The sequence below is a fragment of the Zosterops lateralis genome (assembly GCF_965231275.1).
Source record: "Zosterops lateralis genome assembly, chromosome: 3".
Classification (NCBI taxonomy): Eukaryota; Metazoa; Chordata; class Aves; order Passeriformes; family Zosteropidae; genus Zosterops; species Zosterops lateralis.
In genome coordinates, this window is record NC_139764.1 from 58463344 (window position 1) to 58486506 (window position 23163).

At 40.4% G+C, this 23163-nt stretch overlaps 1 protein-coding gene across 2 annotated transcripts in view; it reads right to left on the bottom strand.

The window, feature by feature from the left end:
- Positions 1 to 22245, bottom strand: part of LOC310907637 (ectonucleotide pyrophosphatase/phosphodiesterase family member 1-like) — a gene marked incomplete at its 5' end in the record, with an annotated part of 520596 nt that extends 498351 nt beyond the window's left edge. Inside the window, 5 exons of one of the 2 annotated variants that reach the window (XM_083858016.1) lie at positions 1766 to 1826; positions 2011 to 2136; positions 5151 to 5267; positions 6731 to 6803; positions 22063 to 22245. In XM_083858016.1, coding sequence (XP_083714142.1) covers positions 1766 to 1826; positions 2011 to 2136; positions 5151 to 5267; positions 6731 to 6803; positions 22063 to 22245 — 560 coding nt within the window. Of the gene's footprint in view, positions 1 to 1765; positions 1827 to 2010; positions 2137 to 5150; positions 5268 to 6730; positions 6804 to 22062 lie in introns of those variants that run through there. The other variant, XM_083858017.1, reaches the window with a different exon arrangement.
- Positions 22246 to 23163: the final 918 nt, after the last annotated feature.

Here is a 23163-nt window from a genome sequence, read left to right on the forward strand (position 1 = left end):
TAAAATCCAGCTAAAACTAAAATAAATAAAACCAGCAATCTCAACCCACAAAATATGCTGTATTAATGTGCACAGAATCAGAACTGATATCCTGAAGCCTCAAAATGAGTGCTGCAACTTAATCCACCTGCAATTCTGCCTACCACACAGCATAGGAAGAAATGGATTGTTTACAGACTTGTTACTTTTGGGAGAGGCTTGTGTGCTAATAGTCCAAGATGAGCCTTCAGTCAACATTGTTTGATTCAACTTTGACTACACATCACCCTTTCCTGGGCTGGATTCTATTGCAACATTTTGGGGTTTACCAGGATTAAAAAAAATTTTAGAGGAATAACTATGTATCCCTTTCATGAGCTGAACAGAAGAAAAACAAACAAAAAACCCTAAAAACAAGTTAACCAACAGGAGTTGCCCTATGACATTTGCATCAGTAACTTAGACTGTGGATCTGCACAAGACTCTTGTTTGTTTACCAAACTCTTGGGGGCAACACCTCCTAACTTTGCATTGGAGAAATCAGCACCCTAGACTCAGTTCCCAACACAAAGTCCCAAATGGCTCCTGAACTCTGAACGAAAGTTAAGGACAAAAACTTCAAGAACCACCTGGCTATCACCTTCCTACAGAGGGGACTACTGGGGACTTGGACTACAAGTTGGACAGAAGCTCCAGGTTCTGACCTGTCAGCATCTGTCAGTGCTCTGAATCAGAATGAAGGGTACTCAACTCGTATGAAATATTTCAAAAGACAATGTATTTTGTTTGACAATATTATCATTCTGATGAATAAATATAGCATGATTTAAATATCTTAAGAATGACATAAGAACAAAATAAAATGTGTTTACTTTACTAGAAATATCCCCTTGCACCAAAATTTCAAAATAAAATAGGTCTGTATTTTTTGATACTTGTCAGATAAGAATATAGTAGTCCCATAACATGTTTAGCAAGTATTTACTACATAAATCAATCAAGAATTTAAGTCACTTCTATTGATAGCACAGACATACAATCATAGTTTACAGTCAACTTTATAGTTAAAGTTAGTTAGAAGACCCCACAGCAAAAACAGTTAAAGTAATAAAAGCTTTTTTCCCTGGCTGGGAGCTTTACTGTACTATTCAAGCCTGAGTGCTGATGCCATAAACCACATGAGTCATTCCTCACACAGTGTATACATAACTTGCAGGAGCAGGCCCAATGTGGAGCTGAGCCAGAGAATACAAGGATCCCATGGCACTTTACACCCTCTAAAGAAAGTAATTCAGACAGCTTGCAAACAGTGTTGTCACACTGCTGGTGGAGCTGGAACAGAGATCTGCCCACAATTTGCAGTCCTGAGGCTGGAAAATGCAAGCTATTGGGAAGGTCTTTTAAAGAGTCAGGGGAGGGAGACAGTCTTAGGAGTCTAAGATTGTGAGATGGGTCCCAAAATATTTGGAATGGTGAGTATTGCAGCACATGTAGGCCAATAACATGGCTGGCAACCAGCAGAGTTGCCCAGGGCACACACATCTGTGAGACACAGCAGGGTTGAGGAATAAGCATATCTTGCAAGTCAAGCAAGTACTGAGATAGAACAACCTGATCTGTTAGTAAGCACCATCAAATGCTGACTGAACAGGTGTTCATCTCTGGCAGTTGCTTTCACTGTATGTGTAAAAGGCAAGCAGGTCCCAGGCAGGCACAGCAGGGAAAACAATCTCAAAAATGAAATGCAAGCAAAGAGCAGAGCTATGCAAATATACAATTTCCTCACCCTTTCGGACACTGAGGTTCAGTAATGTCCTCACATTCTTCTTCAACCCAGCTTGCCTCTCCTTAAAACAAATGAGTGCAATTTATTTTTTAAGACAGTTCTGACATTTTTAAGACATTCTTACTGATAGATGCAAGGGGTTTTTTTGCTTTAATGGATGCTTTAAAGTCATATTATGTTCTTGCTCCTTTTATACAATTATGCATATATATGAAAGATGGCAGTAATTTGTTGATGATATTTACCTTTACAAACAGCTTGATAATTGACACAGCAATCTTTGTTTTCCACACAATCATCTGAACAGGAGCAACGATATTCTGGTCGCCTCTTTTCTCCACACCTGAATTTATTGCAGGTCCATATGTGGGCTAAAAAACAGGTGAGAGAGAAGGACAGCACAATAATTAATACTGCTGTAAGTCCAGAACTAACAAAGCAAGTGTTAAGTCCAGTCTCAAATCCCTACTCACTGAGAAATATACCTCAGGTGTAATAGAGATAACTCATTATCTCATACACACATAGTATCACAAACTTTGGCACTTCAGGAAATAGAAACACGCACAACTAAATACCCAAGAGTCCAGTCATCTGAATATAATCATGCAGCATAAGGGTGTAAATATCACAGATCAGAAAGAATCCATTTTACAGATGTCCTGAAATATGGTAATTTTTGTGGATATAATCTGGTAAGATCATACTATAAAAAAGTTCCCAAAAAAACTCCCCCAGAAAAAAAAAATAGTCTGAATTTGGAATGCCTAGATAACACTGAGCAGCATTAATTTCTTCTGACTTGCATTTGAAGTCACAGTGGATTTTACCAGTCATCATCAGGCATTCCAGCCTCTTTCAGCATCTCTTAGGCTGAGGCATCATTGCCACTATTTAAGACTCTATATGTCTTTCATGGGAAAGAAGACCTACTGACTTCAGCTCCACGGTTGATTTTATTAGACAACAATGCTGGTTTCTCTGAATGGCATATTCCAGTACATTGTACCATTTAAAGACCTGGATGTCCTGGTTGAATGTGAGCCAGCAGTGCCCTGGCATCCAGGAGGGCCAACCCTGTCCTGGGGTGCATCAGGCACAGCATCACAGCCAGACATGGGAGGAGATTGTCCCACTCTGCTCCGAGCTGGGGCGACCTAACCTCGTGTGCTGGGGGCAGTTATGGGTGCCACAATGTAAGACATTAAACTATTAGAGAGTGCCCAAAGGAAGGCCATGAGAATGGTAAAGAGTCTGGAGGGGAAACGTTATGAAGAGCAGCAGAGGTCACTTGGTTTGTTCAGCCTGGAGAAGGAGAGACAGAAAAAGCCACATTATAGTCTTCAATATTCTCATGAGTGGAAACAGAGGGGCAGGCACCAATCTCTTCACTCTCCTGGCCAGTGACAGGGCTCAAGGAAAGAGCATAAAGCTGAGTCAGGTGAGCTTTAGGTTAAGTATCAGGAAAAGATTTTTCACCCAGAAGGCTGCTGGGCACTGGAAAAGCTCCAAAGGGAAGTGGGTGACAGCACCAAGCCTGAGAGAGTTCAAAAAGCATTTGGACAACGCTCTCAGAGACAGGATGTGACTCTTGGCATGTCCTGTGCTGGGCCAGGAGTTGGACTTCATGATCCTTATGGGTCCCTTCCAACTCAGCATATTCTGTGATTCTATGATTTGTTATCAGTCATAAACACAAATAGATCCTTTACATTCAGTGAGGATAAACACCAGTGAATTTACCAGCTGAGTGCATACAGAAGTGAAGATCTTAACAGAGACATGGAAGCCAAATCTAAAAGTTTGCACAGAGAACACTCAATGATTTTCATACATGATTAACAATTGGAAATCCCTAAAAGCATTGTCAGGAGGTTAATCTCACTTTCAGGTTACTGTACTTCAGTAATTTCACTAATATCAAATAGATCTTTATTTCCATGAGAGAAAGAAGAATCTATTATTGTTCTAGCTACATGATAGTATTGGGAAATTAGAATTTGATTCTCCACTGATGTTAGGGCTGATTAAAATTTAAAAAAAAAAAAAAAAACCCAAAAAAAAAAAAAAAAAAAACCCTCAAAAAAAAAAAAAAACCCCAAAAAAAAACCCAAAAAAAAAAAAAAAAAAAAAAAAAAAAACAAAAAAAAAACACACACCACAAACAAAATCACCACCAATTAATTCATTCATATTCCTAGTGCTAAGACAGACTCTCCAGTTTGTTTTTTAAAGTAGTCGGGGGAGTGATGTAATAAAACAGACAGAGTAAAACCCATGTGACTATATGCCTGGATAAATCAACCATATATCTGAAACCTGTCCTTTCAAAAGCAGTCAATTGGAGCAGGGATCTGAGCTCAGTTTAATTACTTAGTTTTCAAAGTCCACATTGGAATAATAAATGTATCAGTGTGATCTTACCCAGAAATTAATCAAATGTATGTAAAGAAGAATAAGAAGAAAAATAGATATCTGAAAGGAATGCTGCTTTTAAAGCATAAAGGCAAAACCAAAGCAGAGAAAAGAGTCACATGCTGTCCTTGGTGTCCCACACACACTAATATCTTTCTCTGTAAAATTTCTCAAAGGTATTTTTCATGTTTGTCTCTTTGACCTTTGCCTTCTGGCAAACCATGGCAGCTGCTTCTCATTTCGCAATCCTTCACCGGGTGCAATCGGTTTTGTCATCCTGCCTGGATTCCTGCTCATGACCCCTGCTTCACACTCAGGCTGTGGAGTAGCAAGGCTGAGGGCCTGAGCAGCTGGGTAAGGAGAGATGGCAGCTCTCACAGAGCTGCTCTGTCCTTCCCCCTTTTTCACTCAGACGATGACAGACAAATGCAATATGCAGAATGCACTTCTATTCCAGGCTTGCCCAAGAACGTAGGAGTCATCCCTGATGCCAGGGACAATGCGGGCCACTGTTGTCTCACCAACAGCAAACAAAAAGCTGGCTAAGACCTCGACTTGCCATTGTTCCTCCTCCTTCCAAGGGGGAGGGCAGCAGCACAGTCTGTTGCAGCCTCTCTCCTCACAGGAGAGCTACAGGAAAGCCAGCCTACCAGCTATGTCAGCTCCTAAGTAGTCCAGCTGGGTGAAACACAAGCTTTGTCTGTGTGAAACAGCAGCTGTACCAGAGCCCTGATGTTTCCACAGGAGTCCCCAGTACCACCATCACCACTGCAACTCCATCCAGGAATGCAACACAGAGAGCATAAAAAGGGGGGATGAGTGGCATCAGAACTACCCTGCTGTTCAGTAGCTCTGCTTTGCACTCACAGCCCATCTGAAGTAAGTCCTGACCACAGCAGAACTCACACGCTGAGTTGTCCCTTGTCAAAGAACAGGAGAGATTGCTCCCTCAGCTTTTTTCCATCCTTACCTGGTTGTATACATGTTTCCTGGTAATCTAAGCAGCAGTTCCCAAGCTTGACACAATCTTTATCACAACGGCAGCTTCCAAAGGTCCTTTCAAAGCAACGACCTTTGCAGGTTTTCACTGTAATATTGGATAGTGTTAGATGTCAGTGGCTGAGCCCAAATCAGTCAGTGTGCAAAAGAAACCCAATATAGTCAGCACATGAAATGACACCGTTGGCCATTCCACAACTTACAGGAAGGCTGCAAAAACAGTGACAGCCAAAGGAAAGTCTTGATCCAACCAAATGCTTATTTCCTCTCACTGAACAAAAATATTTTTTCAGCATATTGAACAAAGGGTTCTGTTTTATTCTAGTGGGAACATGGTGTTTCAGAATTGGCAGAAACCAATGAAATAAAAGCTAGTTGTGACTGTCCTTGTCCTTTGTGTCACAGGAAGTGACACATGTGAGTACAGTCACTCAGAATATCTAAGATCTCAAGATGTAAGGAGGGCTGTTCCAAAGCAGACTCAAGAGATACTAACTTGAGTGTACTGCTCACCAGTTTATTTTTTGTTCAATTAAAATATAAAAAAGACGTAGCATTCTTCCACTAGATTGGGGTTGCTGAGGGCAGGAGAATAATCATTAAAAAAAAACTCCAAAACCAAAAAAAAAAACCACTCCAATAAATACCAACCAGAAACTGGTGATGTGAAGGATTAACAAAACTTAAGAACTTTGTCACACTGTCTAATCCTGAGCAATCACCAGAAGGGAGAGAGGGGAAATCCTCCATCATTTGACTCCTCTTCTGAAGAATCTTGAGGTGTGTGATATTAGGAAAATGAGATATTAATGAACCAATACTGCAGAGCTATAATAAAATTAGAAGAAATCTATATATATTATAGGTATATAAAACTTAGATATACTATAAAAGAAATTTTATAAACTGGACATCTGTCAAAAATAATTTTATGTTCAGCTTTGAAATTATTCTTCATAGTTGTTCCCAAAGTGAAGCCTAATTTCTTTAAAAAAGAAAGTCTTTCGTAACCTTCTACCTGAAGAAACTTCACCATTGAAAAAACCACATATTTTTCAGGACAGAAAACAAACAGAGGAATTCCACCAGGAATGTTTTCAGGCTACAGTTCTAACCAGTAAAAAAATACCTTTTTTTTCCCTTCATAATTGAGTGGAAAAGATGAAAAACAAATGTTCCAGGACAACATGAAATAGAAGTTGTTGTGTTTTGTTGTTACAATTTTTTGAATGGTAAACTGAAAAAAGCCAGCCATGTGACATCACCACAGTGACAGCTGGGAAACATGGAAGCTGCCAGATTAGACACTGAGTAGTACCAGGATCACTTTACCTCTCAAGTGAGTACACACAATTATTAAGTATACCTGAGGTTTATTTTCTGGTATTTTTGTTCCCCTCTTTCTGATACTGCTTCAAGCGATGCATGCAATCCTTCTTGTGCAGCAAGAAGGATGGCATTCTGATAATATGAAAATTAATTTGCAAAAAAAAAAAAAAAAAAAAAAGGAATTGTTTAGTAATATTTAGTAATAGAAGACATATTATTTACCATCTTTTGAACAGCTAGGCTTCAGGCCAAATATACATCCTAGGATTGTCGTTAACATGCAGACACAGAGTACCTGTGGGACAGGAAGGAAAAGAAAGTAATATTAAATAACCATTGAATGGTTTTGAAAGCACTCTTTTTCTCTGTAATGCTATACATTTGTATTGAAATTCATGAACATGCTGATTTGGAGGCTGATTTCACTGTTTTCACCAGCAGTTTTCACTTCCACAAGTAGTTGTGTCGTTTGCAATGAATTAGCACTGTATGAACACGTTTGTCACAACTGGGCCTGTGTATATCATTTCTTCTCAAGTCCTTTAGCACAGACATACATAATCATGTCTCTCTTGATTTCTTTTATATCATTCTTTCCTTATGATATATTTCTATTTCTTACACATTTTATAGAAAAAAAATTTACTCCACTCCTTCCTTCCTCATATGTTGTTCTAAGAAGGTGAAGTTTTGCCATTAACCACAGACTACAAACAGAAGGCATAGCCCTTAAGTGATACCTATAATTTTCTTAGGCACAAAAACTTTTTCCCACTTCCTAGTATCCAGTTCATACTAGATCTGGGTCCACACCAGTAAGCAACTGTGGGATGTCACATCAAGACTGACCACAGTGTCTTGCACTGACCAGAAACTATGGCTGTGTTAATTTTGGATTCTGTATGCACTGAAGTTACTGAACAAGCACTGTATTATCCTTGTCCAGCATGTTACAGTGGGATTTAATGACTACTCAAATGCAGAGACAGATTTCTTTTAACCTTATAAAGTATTGGATTTATTCCACAAACTTTTTAGAAAAAGTATACATACTATCAGTGCTTATACAGTAATTAAAGAGAAGCAAACAACGCAGTTACAACAGCTATTCTATTTAAGTGTAGAATGTAATAGAGTACTTTGCCAGAAGTTCTGAATCAGAAGATCCTGCAATAATGTAGACTTTCTTATAAAAAAGAATTTGGGGAGCTCTGGGTAGCACCTTTCCAGTCACTGTTTTCTGTAGAAAAACTGCATTGAATCAATACTTCAATAATTTCACATACATAGTTACACAATTTGGTCCCTTTTTTTCTCCTTTCCCATCAGCAAAATCTGGTGAGTCAGCCTTGAGTAGGTTGCCCGAATCATATTGTGATATGGCAAAAATTCCTTCCATTTTAAAATGAACCTAATTATTTCTCAAGTCTATTTTTTTAAGTACTGTCAGCACTTTAGTAGCTAAAAAGTATTTGTGTTGTTTTTAACATGCAATTGCAATTTAATATGCAATTTTGTTCACTAAGCAGTTAATAAAGACAGTAAGAAAGCAATTTCTGGAATATGTAGCATTGGAATTCAGATATTACTCTGAATTTTTAAACTAAAAATTATCAAAAACTAAATTAACCAATATAAAAAATACTGCATATATACCATTCATTTAAAAATTGAACAACAGACCGGACTTGATGAAGCTGTGGCTTCAGAATTCTGAACCAGGCAAGTCACAGGAATTTTATTCAACATCATGTATAGCAAAGAAATAAGCACTTTTTCAGTTCAATTTCAGTCTTTGAATTGACAGGGAAATAAGGAAAATAATAAAAGACTGAAGGAGGAAAAAAATCTAGTATCATCTATTCACCTGATATGAAAAAACTTACAGAAAGATGCAAGTATCTATTAAAACCAGCTATCCAGAATGAACACAAGTACAGAGCTTCATACTTTTCTTTTTTTGTTGTTTATTTTTGGGGTTTTTTTTTAATCAGAATACTAACACATGCAGCATCAACACTTTCTGTTACATCCGTATCAACAATGTTATATTCAATGTAAATTGTTCTGGACCTTTGAGATCCCTCATATAAAATATCACTTAGATAAGAGCAGGTGCACAGGGAGGTAGGTGACACTTCATATGTGAGATGTCAAAGCCCAGCAAAATCAGTGGAGTAGGCAAGACCTGTTATTGTCCTTTTAACACACATTGCAGTGCCACTAAATGGACTATTAATATTCCCTTATGGAGCTTCAGTATAGCTAATGCAAGAATTTAATCATGGCACCAAAATAATGCAAAAAAAAAAAAATCTACGTAAAACTCACTCCAAAGCAACAGCATTAAAATACTTCTCAACATAAAATGGGTAAAACTTCACTAAAATTCTCACAAGTAATTTTTGTGATTTTGGCACCAAATGTAACAAAATCAGTTTTGTGTTGTATTCCAGGTTGTCAGTTTTACGCTTCTATGAACATAATTCCAATAAGCAAAAACAAAAGGATTATGTTCACTGAGGCACATGAGTACTTTTTGGGTACAAAATACTACAAAATGCAATACTTAATGCAACTATAAATTAAGATCTTTAAACTCTCGACTCACTACATTAAATCCTTTGTTTTCTTAATCTTAGTCCCACTAGTTTAAATTTCTGTCTTAAAAATATTTTACAGCAAAACACTAAAGCTTCCACCTCTTTTATTTTCCTCTTTCTTTCCTTCTTTGACACTTAATAACAAAGTTCTACAAAAACAGCAAGTTTACGCATTAAGCATTTGACAATGTACTGGGACAGCCAAATCTAACCCAATGGAATCCCATGTAATTGCAGCTTAGTGTTTAAGGCTTTGAATTGAAGCTTTATCTTGAGCCTGAATGACTTCAGTCACATGGACATTACCCACACAAATGGCAAAATGTTCTGCTGGAACAACAAGGAGCAGCTAATACTGGCCAACAGCAGCAGTCCTGACTAGACACAGCAAGAAGTGTTACACCTATTGTCAGAGGAAAGGCCCTGAGATTATCAACCCTGTAGACGATGAAGAATATTCAAAATATTTTTAAAGACCCATATACTCACTGCATGTCACTGCTGCACCCTAAAGATAAACTAGTTTACTTTGCTTCTTTTTATTTTGCAACATAGCTCTGTTGTACAGAAAAGCTGTAGATACCCCATCCTTGGAAGCGTTCCAGACCAAGTTGGACAGAGCTTTGAGTGACCTAGTGGAAGGTATCCCTGTCCATGGCAGGGGGGGAGTTAGAACTAGATGACATTTAAGGCCCCTTCCAACCCAAACCATTCTGTGATTCTATAAGAAACCTCCCCATAGCAAGTAGGTTACTAATATTAGCTGACCTGTTTTACATACAGGTAGGTCAGGTTGGGGATGCTGCAGCCTGCAGCATAAAGATTATATATATTTTTAATCCATAGAAAGACGAGTAGCTGCATGCATTCTTGTTTACTAACAAGGACCTTGTTTAGCATCCTGCAGCAAGCACCAAATTCAAATCTCTAGCTATTACCACACTGTCAACATAACACCTGCCTTGAAGGCTTCATCTGCCTTTTTAAACAATAGGAAGAAATCTTACCTATTCTCTTTCACCCATATTCTTCCACTCAAAAGAGAAAGTAAGGATTGAGAAAAAGGTGCCATTAAGAAAGAATATGTGAATCCAGCACTTAGTAGGAAGACAAGTAAAATTAAAGAACCTGGCCTTGTAATACACAAAAATAGAAAATTAACTTTTTATGATCTGTATGTTCTGAGGCTGCTAGCACAAACTGTTAGATGCAGTTCTAATACAGCATCTGAGAAAAGTTTTTTTTAAAACAACACAGTAACAACTGCAGAGAAGAAAGCGCCCTTTTCTGGTTTAAAAATAATTTTTAGAAAGTTTGTTTTGGAATCACAAAAACATTGTCATCTAGGGATGAATCTCTGTCCCATCATTGCTTCCTTTACGTGGGAGGAAGCAATAAAAGCTTTACTTTGCAAACAATTATAATGGTTGGGGATAGGTGGTTGAAAATCTGGAAAACTGCAATCCTGAGAACATTTCAAAAGTCTTTTATTTCAAAAGCCTTTATTTTGAGCTCAGTAAATGGAAATATAATAGCATGGTTAGAGAAGAGAGTAATTTCCCTCACCCATCTCTAGAACTGCAGCTGAAGAGAATTTCTCAGCAGTGATTTTGGGGAGCTGCTGAAAGGGCCAGAGTCAGCAAGTGTACAGGCTGCACACACCTGATCCCAGAGAGACCCCTCAGCTGTACAGGTCTTACTGACACACAAAGAAAACTCTGGCCTTAGCCACTGTCACCTTTCCTATCATATTTTAGTCCTCCTTTACACAGTTAATACTATTGTTCCTTTCTCTTAATTCTCTAGCTCTGTCCACCACTCCCCTCCTCTATTGTGTATTTTCTTTGCCAAAGAAGGCACTGATACTTCTCCAAGGAATTATTATTCCGAGTTACATTTATTTCTGTGTTGATCTTCCTCACTCTTTGCCTGACATGTACCCAGTTCTTTCCATCTCCCTTCCTTCATATCTGGTATTCCATGGCCAACAAAACTTGTCACTCCAAGGTTTAAGACACCTCCATTCAGAACTATGCAATTATCAAGTAAACCATGCAAAATAATATTTTTCCATTCTCATCTCCACAATTGGTTCTCACAGTTGGGTCATATGTATCCATGAAGGGAGGATGTCTAGACAGGGTCTGTAACGCCAGTATTAAGAAAACCCATGGAATTTTCCAAAACCACTGGGATCTGTGAAAGGCATGCTGTTTTCACTGTTTTGTGCACCTAGAATAGATGATTACTGACCTGAACCTTAACACAAAAATATCTTTGAGAAAGAATTGCACCTGCAAAAGTGTAAAGAACACAAAAATAATGAATTTCAAGCAAGAACAGTGTCACCTCCTGACTCTAAAAGGGCACTGTTAAAAATGCTGACAGCATACTGTATAAAAAAAAAAAGTTACACTTATCTACACTTGCCAGAGGTAGTGGAACACTTACTCATGCTTGTAAAAATTATTTTTAAACCACCATAATCCTCTTGCCAACAGCTCAGTTTTATTCAAAAGCAAGGGTTACTTAATAAGTTTAATAAACTGAAAGGAGGTAGATACTTCACTCACACCAGCACAGCTACTTCAGTAACACTTCAGCAAATCATCTAAAAAAAGTTAATCAGCACTGAATCAAGTGCACCACCTCCTTCTTGCACCAGTCATCTCTTCTTTCCACATTTGTAAATATTTTTATGGTCTTCAGAGACTTGCTTCTGTTGATCTACATTCCATTTGTAGATGTCAGCAGGAGGAGAGTCACTGAGGTTCTCAGGTCCTGGCTGTTCTAATACACTGGAGGTGACTAAATAATTCTGAAGTCAGTGGATGAAAATGCTGGAGATAACACCCAAAACTTTTCCAGAGCTAAAAAGACTTACTATGAAAAAGCATAAGCATTTTTTCTCTTCTCAAAGAGGCACAGAGAAGGTCTACTCTCATTCTTCCTATTGAATGTTCTCAAGACTGTTATTATGTACTATTGCAATCAAAGGTCATTCAAAGGACAAGAATGTTTTAAAGGTAAATTGAAAAGCCTTCACAGAGCTCACCAAAGAGTGATAACTCTTCACTCAGCAGAGAATTATCAGCAAAAGACATCATACTATAGCTCTCTAAATATCTCCCAAAACTATTCAAGCATCTGTTTTTTAACAACAAGATACCAAAAGACAGAACAGTTAGCATCTGTCAGCTAGTCAGTTGGAATCTAAAATATTTTTCTTATTTGTTGCTTGCCCAACTGTGTAGGTACATATTCTCAAGTCATCAGCACTTAAGCTGGTGTTATCAAAGCTTTACCCCAGCTGTTACCTTTTTCACTGCATTTAACACCATGGGAGAATTTAGAGAGAAATTAAAGTGCAACAATATGCTAGCCAAAAAGAAGGGGAAAAAACCTTCTAGTCCAATTTACAAAAAAGCAGATAGCAGCTGACTCTGCTATTTAATCAGCAAGTCGATTTTTGTGAAAACCTAAGGAAAACAAAACTGAAAACTGATGCTATGAGAAAAGTAAGCATTGTACTTTTGAATACAATTGTTTTATTCAACAGAGCAGACTAAGAACACAGAACAAAGCACACCTTGTGTCACCCACTTTAGTGGCAACCACATATGAATGCACGACTACATAGAAAGGAAATAAACTACCAGTAATTATGCCAACTAAAAAATATGTTCCAAAGAAGTTGCACTTGACTCATAAATAAAAGCAAAACTGAATCTGAAAATATGGTCTTGACCATCTTTATGCCCTTCCTATTCCAGAAGTCCCTTATCAAGGATAAAGCCAAAGCTTAAAGTTCCAGTTTTAATTACTGTCATGAGAGTTGTGACATGAACAGTGTACAGAGAGGGTGGTTTCTACTGATTAGACCACCAAACATACCAAGTAAACCTCTATTCACATCCATTTTTCTTTGGCAGATACTGTTATTAGTGCCACCATGAAAGCAATATTAACTTCCAAAGTAAGAAAAAATGACCTTAAAGAATAAGTGAAGAAATCCTGTAAAACACTTGGACTATAAGGAGTGTCAAAAAATTGCAGAAGCACAAGCAGTATGAGAAGAAGGCAGGACAAATCAGGTTTCACAGAATCATTTAGGCTGGAAAGCACCATTAAGATCAAGTCAAACAATTTCAGTTATCCCTTATAGGTCTTTACTAAGTACACTGATATGGATCACAGACTCATCTTCAGCCCTGAATCCTCTGGCCATTTTCCCAAAACAAAGACCAGGGCTAATAAAGAGGCCATTATTTACCTCAGCACCTCTTGAATAAAGCCCCTCAAAAAACAAAAGGCAAACTATCAAGTTTTGATACCTCACAACATGGAAACATTTTTGAGCCAGAAGAAGGTTTAAGAACTGGCCCATTTACCAGAGTTAAACAGCAAAATGAAATATACATAGCCAGGTTGGATTATTGATTTTCTTGAAGTAGCTATAACAACACTATACTTTTTGTTATTCTAGGAACAAAAGCAAACAGTGTTTAACACAAACTTGTATGCACATACTACCACATTACAAAGCATTTATATAGGTTGATTTGCCTATATGTCATTACACAGCAGAACTGGGACAAGCCTATGCTCACTGAGTTTCTTCAGAAATGCAAATACTTCATTATTTCTTATTACTTCCTTCACTAACTTACTGTGTCAAGCAATTAAGCATTATTTCATACGTGAAAAGTCCTTACTCATACTACTTTTCGTTGTCCTCCATCACATCCCATTTAAAATAAAATCCACAGCTGCCTTATAAATACACTTACAGGAAACTTTTTATACAAGTGACTTGTGCAACACCTGTGAAGAAAAGTACTTTTTGCTTTTCAATGCAGAAAGTGATTTTTTGAAAACAGGTCAGGAAATATATCAAAACAACGCAAAAATATCATTCCAATATGGAACATTATAAAATAGCTTCTCTTAAAATCACATCTACTACTGTTTCATTCAAATGGGACCCTGTCATGATGTAGCACATTGCCAAATTCTATCACAGCATATAGTCATGGCGATACTTGTCAATATATTCATTTCTAATGTCAGCTCCAAGATGAGAAACTCTTCATACCTTTCATGTTTTCAAAGCCTTTATTTACTCTGCTCCTCCTTCCAGCCAGAAGCAACAATAACAAAGCTTCTGCTGCAAGTCAAATCAGAACAATTGACCCTGTGTAATTCCAATAGTACTAGTAAAAAAATGCAAAGGAAAATTTTTAAAGAGCAGGAGTTGGAAGCAAGCCTTGTACAGTTTTCTTACCTTTGGCCTTGCCTGAAATGCAAGTTTTAGCACAGTAACCAAGTTGTTCTGAATTCAACATAAAATTATTACTACAGAAAGCCTACCCACTTAAACTATTAATGTGCTCTTTATTATTTTAGTATCCGAGTTTTGCAGAACTATATGAAGGTGTTCAGAACAAAAGCACCCTCCCATGTCCCAGGAGTTTGGCTGCCTGTGCTTGGGGCCAGTTCTCCAGTATTGGTTCAGTTATTGATAGCACTATTTGGGAGATCTCAACCAGTCTTGAAGATAGCTCTGCAACAAAAAGCTAGAGAAAGCCTCATAAGAGCCACTCTCCCCTTTTTTTTTAGCCAGCCTTGCCTCTGTTCCCTCTGGAATGTGGTACAGCCACACTGCAGCCAAGCCCATCCTGGCCATTTATCCTGTTGACCCAAACTCACAGGCCTGCCTTCCCTTTACCATTATACACTCACCTGGCAATTTAGACTATTGGCTGAACCTGGTTGGTGTCCCCAAATCCGCTGTGCTCAACTTCCTCACATACAGTGAGACTGTCCCTTTCCAGTGAGGGCACTGCCCATGTCTGCCTTGTTGCCACGACTGGATACAGTTTTACCTTCTCTTTCAGCATGCCCTGCCTTCACATGGGGCCTGACAGGCAGACAAAGATTTACTGCAAACACTAATGCAAAATTAAAGAAACGTAATGGAAACCCTAAGGCACAGGCTGAGTCTGACTGCTGGAGCAGCAAGTCTGAGCACACAACAGCATTCACAACCCCATTCACTCATTTTGCCTGGACAGACCAAAGGTGCAGGCAGCCTAATATATCAGCAAATATTCTACACTCCCATTCCTAGGCCAACAGGGATCCTCGTTTCAGGCAGGCAACCAGCCAGCAGCACTGCCAGATGCACCAGTCACACAGCTAGGTGTGCTTTAGCCTGTCCCAAGATCTGCACTCCTGCTAGAGTGCAGGCAGCCAGAAGCATCCATACACACTGCACTCCAAGGGGTGACTGAAACCTCCTGCATGGCTTAAATCCTCCAATTCAGCTACAGAAGAGAGTATTTGGTAGCCTAAACTCCATGCTGTTTTACTGATGCTAAAAGCCATACCTAAACTACCCAGCTGAAAGTGAGCTGAAGTTTGCTTAGCCAATTCACAATCACCCCCCTTTGACTTTGTATCCAAATTCAACCTAGTTGGGCAATAAAATCTAAACTGAGTTCTGAGTATAGTTTTTAACAAAGATGGTCTCTATTCTCCCCTTGTGAAGGTTTTTATAAAAGTGGAAATTGGGGAGCTGTTTATCTCTGTTGTTTTGGTTTTGCTGTTGTTCAGTTGGTGTTTGTTTGTCTGTGTTCACTGTTGTTTGACTGGGGTTTTTTTTTTTTCTATACTTAAAAATCTGCAACCAAATGGAAAAACTCAATTCCTGCAAGTGTTTCCTTGGACAATATTTTTTACTTCATATCAGCTACTGCCTTTTAGGCTAGGATATGCCAACTAGCTCTATGAAGTGTAAATAAAGCAATAATACAAATTAACTCTGGAAACCCTTCAGAGTTAAAATATCTTTTTTTTTATTATTGTATAAGAGCAAGATTATTATTTTTGTCTTCAATATCCAGCATGAAAATCCCCACTTGAATGACAATAAAAAAATTCTGGGTTTACATTTCCCTGAGTATAATGAGAATTATTTGCAAAGTCTTCCCTAAAAAAATAGTAGACTGAAGAGAATCATTTAGCTATAACAATTTTTAAATTCATCAAACCCCAAACTTTCTTTTGATGGCTTAAACTGGGTAACGATGTCTTTATTTTTTTGTATGCATAGTTACGATTTTATTGTAATTAATGCTTTTAAGCAATATCAACAAACAGCATGCACAATAAAAAAAAAATTTTGTTAAACACCATGTGTTCAGACTTAAAACCAAGTCACCATGGAAACTGGTAACACTGGCAGAAGACAGCTGTAAAACACCCTTGTTTCCCAACATTGGAAGAGATTTTCCTACAAATTATTAAGATACTGGAGGTTGGCCAGGAACTCTTTTAATATTTCTAAACTGAAAGCACTTCAAAGTCTATTAAAAATATGACAATCCTATCACCATCATTCTTTACTTCATATTTCACCAAAGGATGTTTAATGCCAAAAAAAATTAAATCACCCAACAGCCACTCTAATATTACTGTTAAGCTGCGTGGTGTTTCTTGGATCTCAGAAGTCCCATCTAAGCTCAGTCCAGCACTATCACAGGCACAAGTAATTTCAGCAAGGACCACTTTTCCCTACTGAAAAATAAAGGAAAAATTACAAGGTGTATAAAGCAAAATAATAGAAAAAAAGGCTCATATGGAATAGTTTGCTGAGGGCCAAAAAAATATTAAAGACCAAATATGGCATTTAGGCCTCAGCTTCAAACAACAGCATCCTTCAGTCCAGTGCCTGAGAACTGACTGATATCCATAAAAATACCCACACTGAAGACAGATTAAGTCAATAACCACGGTCCAAATCACAAGGTTTGGGTAATTAAATACATATTCCACCATTTTCATGGGAAAAAGAATATAGATATGAATTATTAAATTTTTTTTAAGTACTAATCTATTAAAATGTTTGGGAACCTTCAAACATCTTTAGGAGGAAGACCATGAGCATGAAAACAACCAAACAGGAATACAATCTTTCAGACAACTTTCCAGACAACTTCCACATCCTCATCTTTGTGGAGGGGTAAAAAAATGAAACCAAGCAACAAAACCAGACAAATTTACAGTTGTCTCCAAAATCCTGACATAGCACACCAATCTATCCCTACCTGAGCACAAAGTCAGCAGCTATGAGTTATTCAAATGAAGTGGTGAAAACCTTTCAGGACTCATATAGAATATCTTGACATCCAATAGATCTTTTTTCTATAGTTACACTCTCTGCTGACTGCAGCAATGGCAGATATGAACTGGCAACAGAAACTCTCCCTTGGGCAGAGATTATCTCATTTATTTATGATAAATAGAGGTTTATGAATCATAAAAGCTTAACATAGCAACCAATGCATGACTGAAACTAGATTTATAGAATCATGGAGCAGATATTCTTGAAAACTATGCTAAGGCACATGAAAAATAAGAAGATGATAAATGATAGCTAAAGTGGCTTCACTAAGGGCCAATTGAGTCTGACAAATTTGCTGGCCTTCTAAAATGGGATTAAGGAATGGTGGAGGAGGGAATAGAAACTAAAATCATCCACCAGGACTTGTGCAAAGCATTGGGCAGGCTCTGCATGACATCCTGGTCTCTGCACTGCAGAGACAGATTTGACAGAGGGACCATTCAGTGGACATGGAATTGGCTGGATGGTCACACTCATGAACTGTGCTCAGGGGCTCGATGTGCCAGTGGAGACCAGTGAGGAGTGGCCTTCCCCAGGATCAGCACAGGGACCAGCACTGGGTGACATTTTGTCAGTGACATGGGCAGCAGGATCAAGGCACCCTCAGCAAGTTTGCCAGTGACACCAAGCTGTGTGGTGCAGTCAACAGGCTGGAGGGAAGGGATACCCTCCAGAGGGGCCTGGGCAAGCTTGAGAGGTGGCACTGTGCAAAGGCCAGTGTGGGGTCCCACATGACAATCCCAGTACCAGCACAGGCAGAGCAGAGAATGGTTTGAGAGCAGCTGAGGAGAAAGACTTGGAGCTGTCAGTGGATGAGAAGCTCAGTGCAACCCAGCACACCCAGCTGATCTGCAAGTGACACAAAGCTGAGCAGTGCAGTTGATGTAACAGATGAATGGGATGCCATCCAGAGGGACCAGGAGAAGCTTGAGAAGTCAGACCACGAGAACCTCATGAAGTTCAAGAAGTGCAAGGTGCTACAGCTGGGTAAAGGCAATCCCTGAGGTGAGTGCAGACTGGGAGAAGACTCATTAAGAGCAGCCCTGCAGAGAAGGACTCGTGGGGGCTGGCAGATGAAAAGCTGGGCACAGGCTGTCAATGTGCACTCACAGCCCAGAAGGCCAACTGCATCCTGGGCTGTGTTAGAAGCAGCATGACCAGCAGCCAAGGGAGGGGATTCTGTCCCTCTACTGTGCCCTTGTGAGACCCCACCAGCAGTGCTGCATCCAGATCTGGGGCCCTCAGCATAAGAGGAATTCTTAAGACTTCTTGAAGCAGGTCCAGAGGAGGGCCACAAAGATAAGCAGAGAGGTAAACCACCTCTTCAGTGAAGATAAGGTGGACAGAGTTGGGGTTATTCAACGTGAAGAAAAGAAAGCCCTGGGAAGACCTTACAGCACCTTCCAGAACCTGAAGGGGACTATGAAAAAGCTGGAAAGGGACTTGTTAAAAGAGCATGTAGTGCTAGGACAAGAGGAAATGGCTTTAAACTGAAAGAAAGTATGTTTGTATTAGATATTAAGAAGAAATTATTTATTGTAAAGGTGGAAAGACACTTGAAAAGATTGCCCAGAGATGTGAACACCCCATCCCTGCAAGTGTCCAGGGCTAGATTAGATAGCCTTTGAGCAACCTGGTCTAGTGAAGGTATCCCTGCCCAGAACAGAGGGGTTGAAACTGGATGAACTTTAAGGATCTCTTCAGAACCAGACCATTCTATGATATGATAAGGCTAGAAGAGACCTGAAGAGGTTTTCAGTTCAATCTCTTGCCCAAAGTTGGCAGTTGTTTAGTTTTTGGGACAGGCCTTAAAAAAATTAAAAAAAATAAATAAATAAAAAAAAAAAGACTGGACAGCCTTAAAGAAAAAAAGGAAAGAAAAAAGGGGGGGGGGGGGGGGGGGGAACCCTACAGACTATAAAAATATTAAATTTATTTCACAGTATTTTTTTTTAACTTCACAATTTATTATCTTCGTGCACTCTAAAATGCTTGAGTTACTCTTTAGATGAGACTAACACACTTCCAATGTCTCAGTCGGGACCTTACCTGGAATTTTTTGGTAATTTTTTTATACTTAGGAATTCTCAAGCTGCAAAAACACCTTAAGAATTTTTCTAACAAAAGTGTCAAATTAAATGAGTTTTCCAGTTCTGACAAAAAGTCTGAAGCTGTTGAAAAGAAACATTCTCTTATGCTATTACTTTTATTTCTCTTAACATTTCAGCTATTAGACTAGCATGGAAAAATTTATTTTAATGGAATGAATGAATCAGACCAAAATGCAATGCCTGAGTTCCTGGCTAGTGGGGATAGAAAACCTCAAACATAAGCAAAGGTTAGGCTGCTCTTGGGCAGCAGGATACTGCTCACTCACACAACAGCCTGGAGAGACTACAGACAGACAGTTCACTAGGCTTTGAGGGAGAGAAGTTTGAGCTCAGAAAACTGGCAAGACAGAAAATGAAAAGGTGTGCTTTAGGTCCTTAGGGAAGCACTATGGGTTAGTAAATACCTGTGGGCCTACCCCACCATCTGCAGAATCCTCCCTGTGCAGCAGCAACAGCTGCTCTATAATAGGGTAAGACTGACTCACAAACAAAGCTGGGAATGTGGAGGTTGTGTTCACAAACTGCACAAACATCTGCAGGTGGCAGGCATTTGTGAAGGAAGAGGAGAATGCACACCAGTCTGAGCTTTCTTACTTTTCTTAGAAAAGTAAGAAGAGTGATTCAAGTATTCCCTAATCGGCAGAAATGCATTCATGAGTTTTTAGAACATTTCAACATAAGCTCACTTGAAAGCAGTTGTTTGTGGGTTTTTTATCTACATAAATAAAGGACGCAATAGCACATACAACTAGGATATATGCAGGCAAATGAGATTTACTTACATCTGGACACTTTAATAGTTTCACATTACTATAAAACTACAAACACCAAGCGGGTAAGTCTACTCATTTATTACATTTGGATATCATCAATGCTTTATAAATACATTGGCCTTGAGAAAGAGCAAACTTGCATTTCCAACTCCTGTGTTTTAGGTTAAACACATTCTTGTTTTACTCAATCCAGTATTACCTGTAGTATTTAGAAAGTTTTCCAAGTTCTCACTGAATATCCTACATTATCTCAGTGTTTACAGTCATCCCCAAAAAATAGTGCATGGCCATAAATATTTAGAATTTCTTAATTATTTCTGTATAGATTATCTATTTCACTCTGACACTTTAATCAGCACAGGAGGAAACTTTTGCCAGTTCTCAACGAATGGCATTTGGAAAATAAGAACTTAATTCAGAAGAATAAGTAACTGTAAACACTAACTTGTTTGTTAGTGTTAGACACTAACAGTCTCCAAGTGGCTGTGTATCTCTAATAATTTTGTTGTAGTAGAGCCTAAAAAGCTCAGGACAACATTAGGTTTTGAATAGGATATCACTATTTCCCACTACTAGTATGTAATTTCTAAGCCTGAAATAAGCTGAGCTGTTTTCACCATGCAACTGCAGTGGCTTTTATGTCACAGCTTTAACCTCTCCAGAAGACCACGGAAGCAATGAAACAAGCTATTCACCACAACCTTTATTTAAGGGGATATTTCATTAGAAATGTTGCTCCAAAAGCTTCTGCATGGAAACAGCCATAGACCTTTGCATGAATTTTCATATGTTTCTTATAACATTCTGACAAACTTGGAAGCATAATTTACCACCTGATATTTCAGAAAGTATGACCAACCTGTAGCCACAATAATATGGATGGGTGAGTCATTTGAAACAGTAACCAGATTACAAAGATATCAGTAAATTTGGATAGGCATCTTGACCCTTATGCTTCAATGTATTGAAAGAAGACTAGCTATGCACACATACGTAGTAAAGTCTGCTGCACTTCCACTACAGCTTTCTTCCAAGAACACCACAATTCCTTCACCCTGATAATGATTTTAGCCTCATAATAATTACTCCAGGCAGTCTGGAAGGTCTTATTTTCTCATCTCTATGGGGAGGATAATTATAATACAGCAGCGTGGCTAAAACTGGAAAGTGACCTACCTGCTAACAATGGCTTTGGCTGCTGGGGCTTCTGAACAAGGGCCAAAAATGCCTCCCAGCAGCACTTGGAGACAAACTTTCAACCCACGGTAGCTCAAATTCAGAGAAAGGCAAGTTTTTACACTTCCTCTGTCCTTTTTGGCTCTTGAACTCTTTTTAGTTTTTCCGGCCATTTTTTTTTTTTTTTTAAAACCTGGTTTTGTCTTCCCTGGTGGTGTCCCCTCCCCAGCAAACAGCTAAAACCACACGATGGAAGAAGACAAGATAACCATTGACACCACCACCACAAAAAAAAAAAAAAAAAAAAAAAAAAAAAAAAAAAAAAAAAAAAAAAAAAAAAAATTGAAATATTAAACGCTGAGGACCGTCAAAAGAGCAAAATAAATGAAGAGTTAGAGAGTTAGGAATCGCTCCCTGAGGCAGGGCGCTGTCTATGTGCAAGTGCCCGAGGCTGGCTCCCTTAGCAGAGCCATCCCCAGGCACTGCTGTCCCGGGCATCCCGAGGAGCCCGTGCTGCAGAAGACATCTCCCTCTTCCAACACCGCCCAGAGGCTTCCCAGGTCCCGCCAGGGCTCGCCTCCATCTCCCGGAGCCTGGAGAGCGGGGCACCACCTGCGCCAGCCGCAGCCTCCCCGGGCTGCCCCGGCAAGGGAACACCGGGAACACCCGGGAACACCCAGCCCCGCGGCGCCCGGCCCTTACTTACCAGGGAGAGCACTTTGTAGGTGTTGGGATCCTTGCTCTTACCGCCCGGGGGTTTCTCCGGCTCCTCGGCCACCTCCATGGCCGGCAGCATGGGCACGGCCGCAGCCTGCAGCCCGTCAGCCGCCCCGAGCCCGTCCGGGCGCTCCTCGGGGCCCTTCCCCGCCTGCCGCCCGTTCCCCTGCATGTTCCCCTGCATGTTCCCCTGCCTGCTCCCCGCGGCTCTGCCCGCCGCCCGCCGGGCACGGCTATTAATAGCCCTGAGCCCGGGCCCGCCCCGCCCGCAGCACCGGCACCCCGCTCCGGCCGCAGCCGCGGGGAGGAGAGAGCGGGATCTGCCCTCCTTCCCTCCTTCCCTGCCCGCCCCCCGCTCCCCGAGCCTCCCTGCAGGTGAGGGCAGGGCAGGGCAGGGGGCGGTGCGGGGCCAGGACACCGCGCTGCCCCGAAACAGCGTCCGGGGAGGACGGGCCGTGTTTAGGAGGGAGCGCGGGGGAAGTTTCCGCTGCCGATGCCCGGGCGGAGGTGCGGCTGTCCCCGAAGGCTCAGGCACAGGCACAGGTGTGCGCGGAGGCGGCGGTCCCCATCCCAATCCCGATCCCGCTCCCGGTGCTGCCAGAGGCGCGCAGCCAGCCCCGGTGCGCTTTGCACCCACAGCGCTGCCGCTCTCCTTCGCAAGGTGCTTCCCTCCGGCCCTGCCCGCAGTTCCTCGCCCCTTCCCAAGGAGGTTTTCCCTTCCCGTCCCTAAGTGCCTGCGGGATGCCCGCGAAACCCCCACACGGGGCACCAGACCAGCCGAGTGCCCGCCCAGGGGCTCCATCGCCCGCCCAGGGCACACTGCGGCTCCTGTCGGGGGATCTGGGCTGTCCAGCCGGGAGAAGAGGGGACTGAGGGGAAACCTCATCCCAGTTTACAACTTCCTCTTGAGGAAAAGAGGCAGGCGCTGATCTCTCTGTGCTGACCAGCGACAGGACTCGAGGAAATGGCCTTGAGTTGTTTCAGGGAGGTTAAGGTATCTTTCCTGGATATCAGGAAAAGATTCTTCATGCAGAGGGTGGCTGGGCACTGAAACAAGCTCCCCAGGGAAGTGGTCACAGCAGCAGGTGTG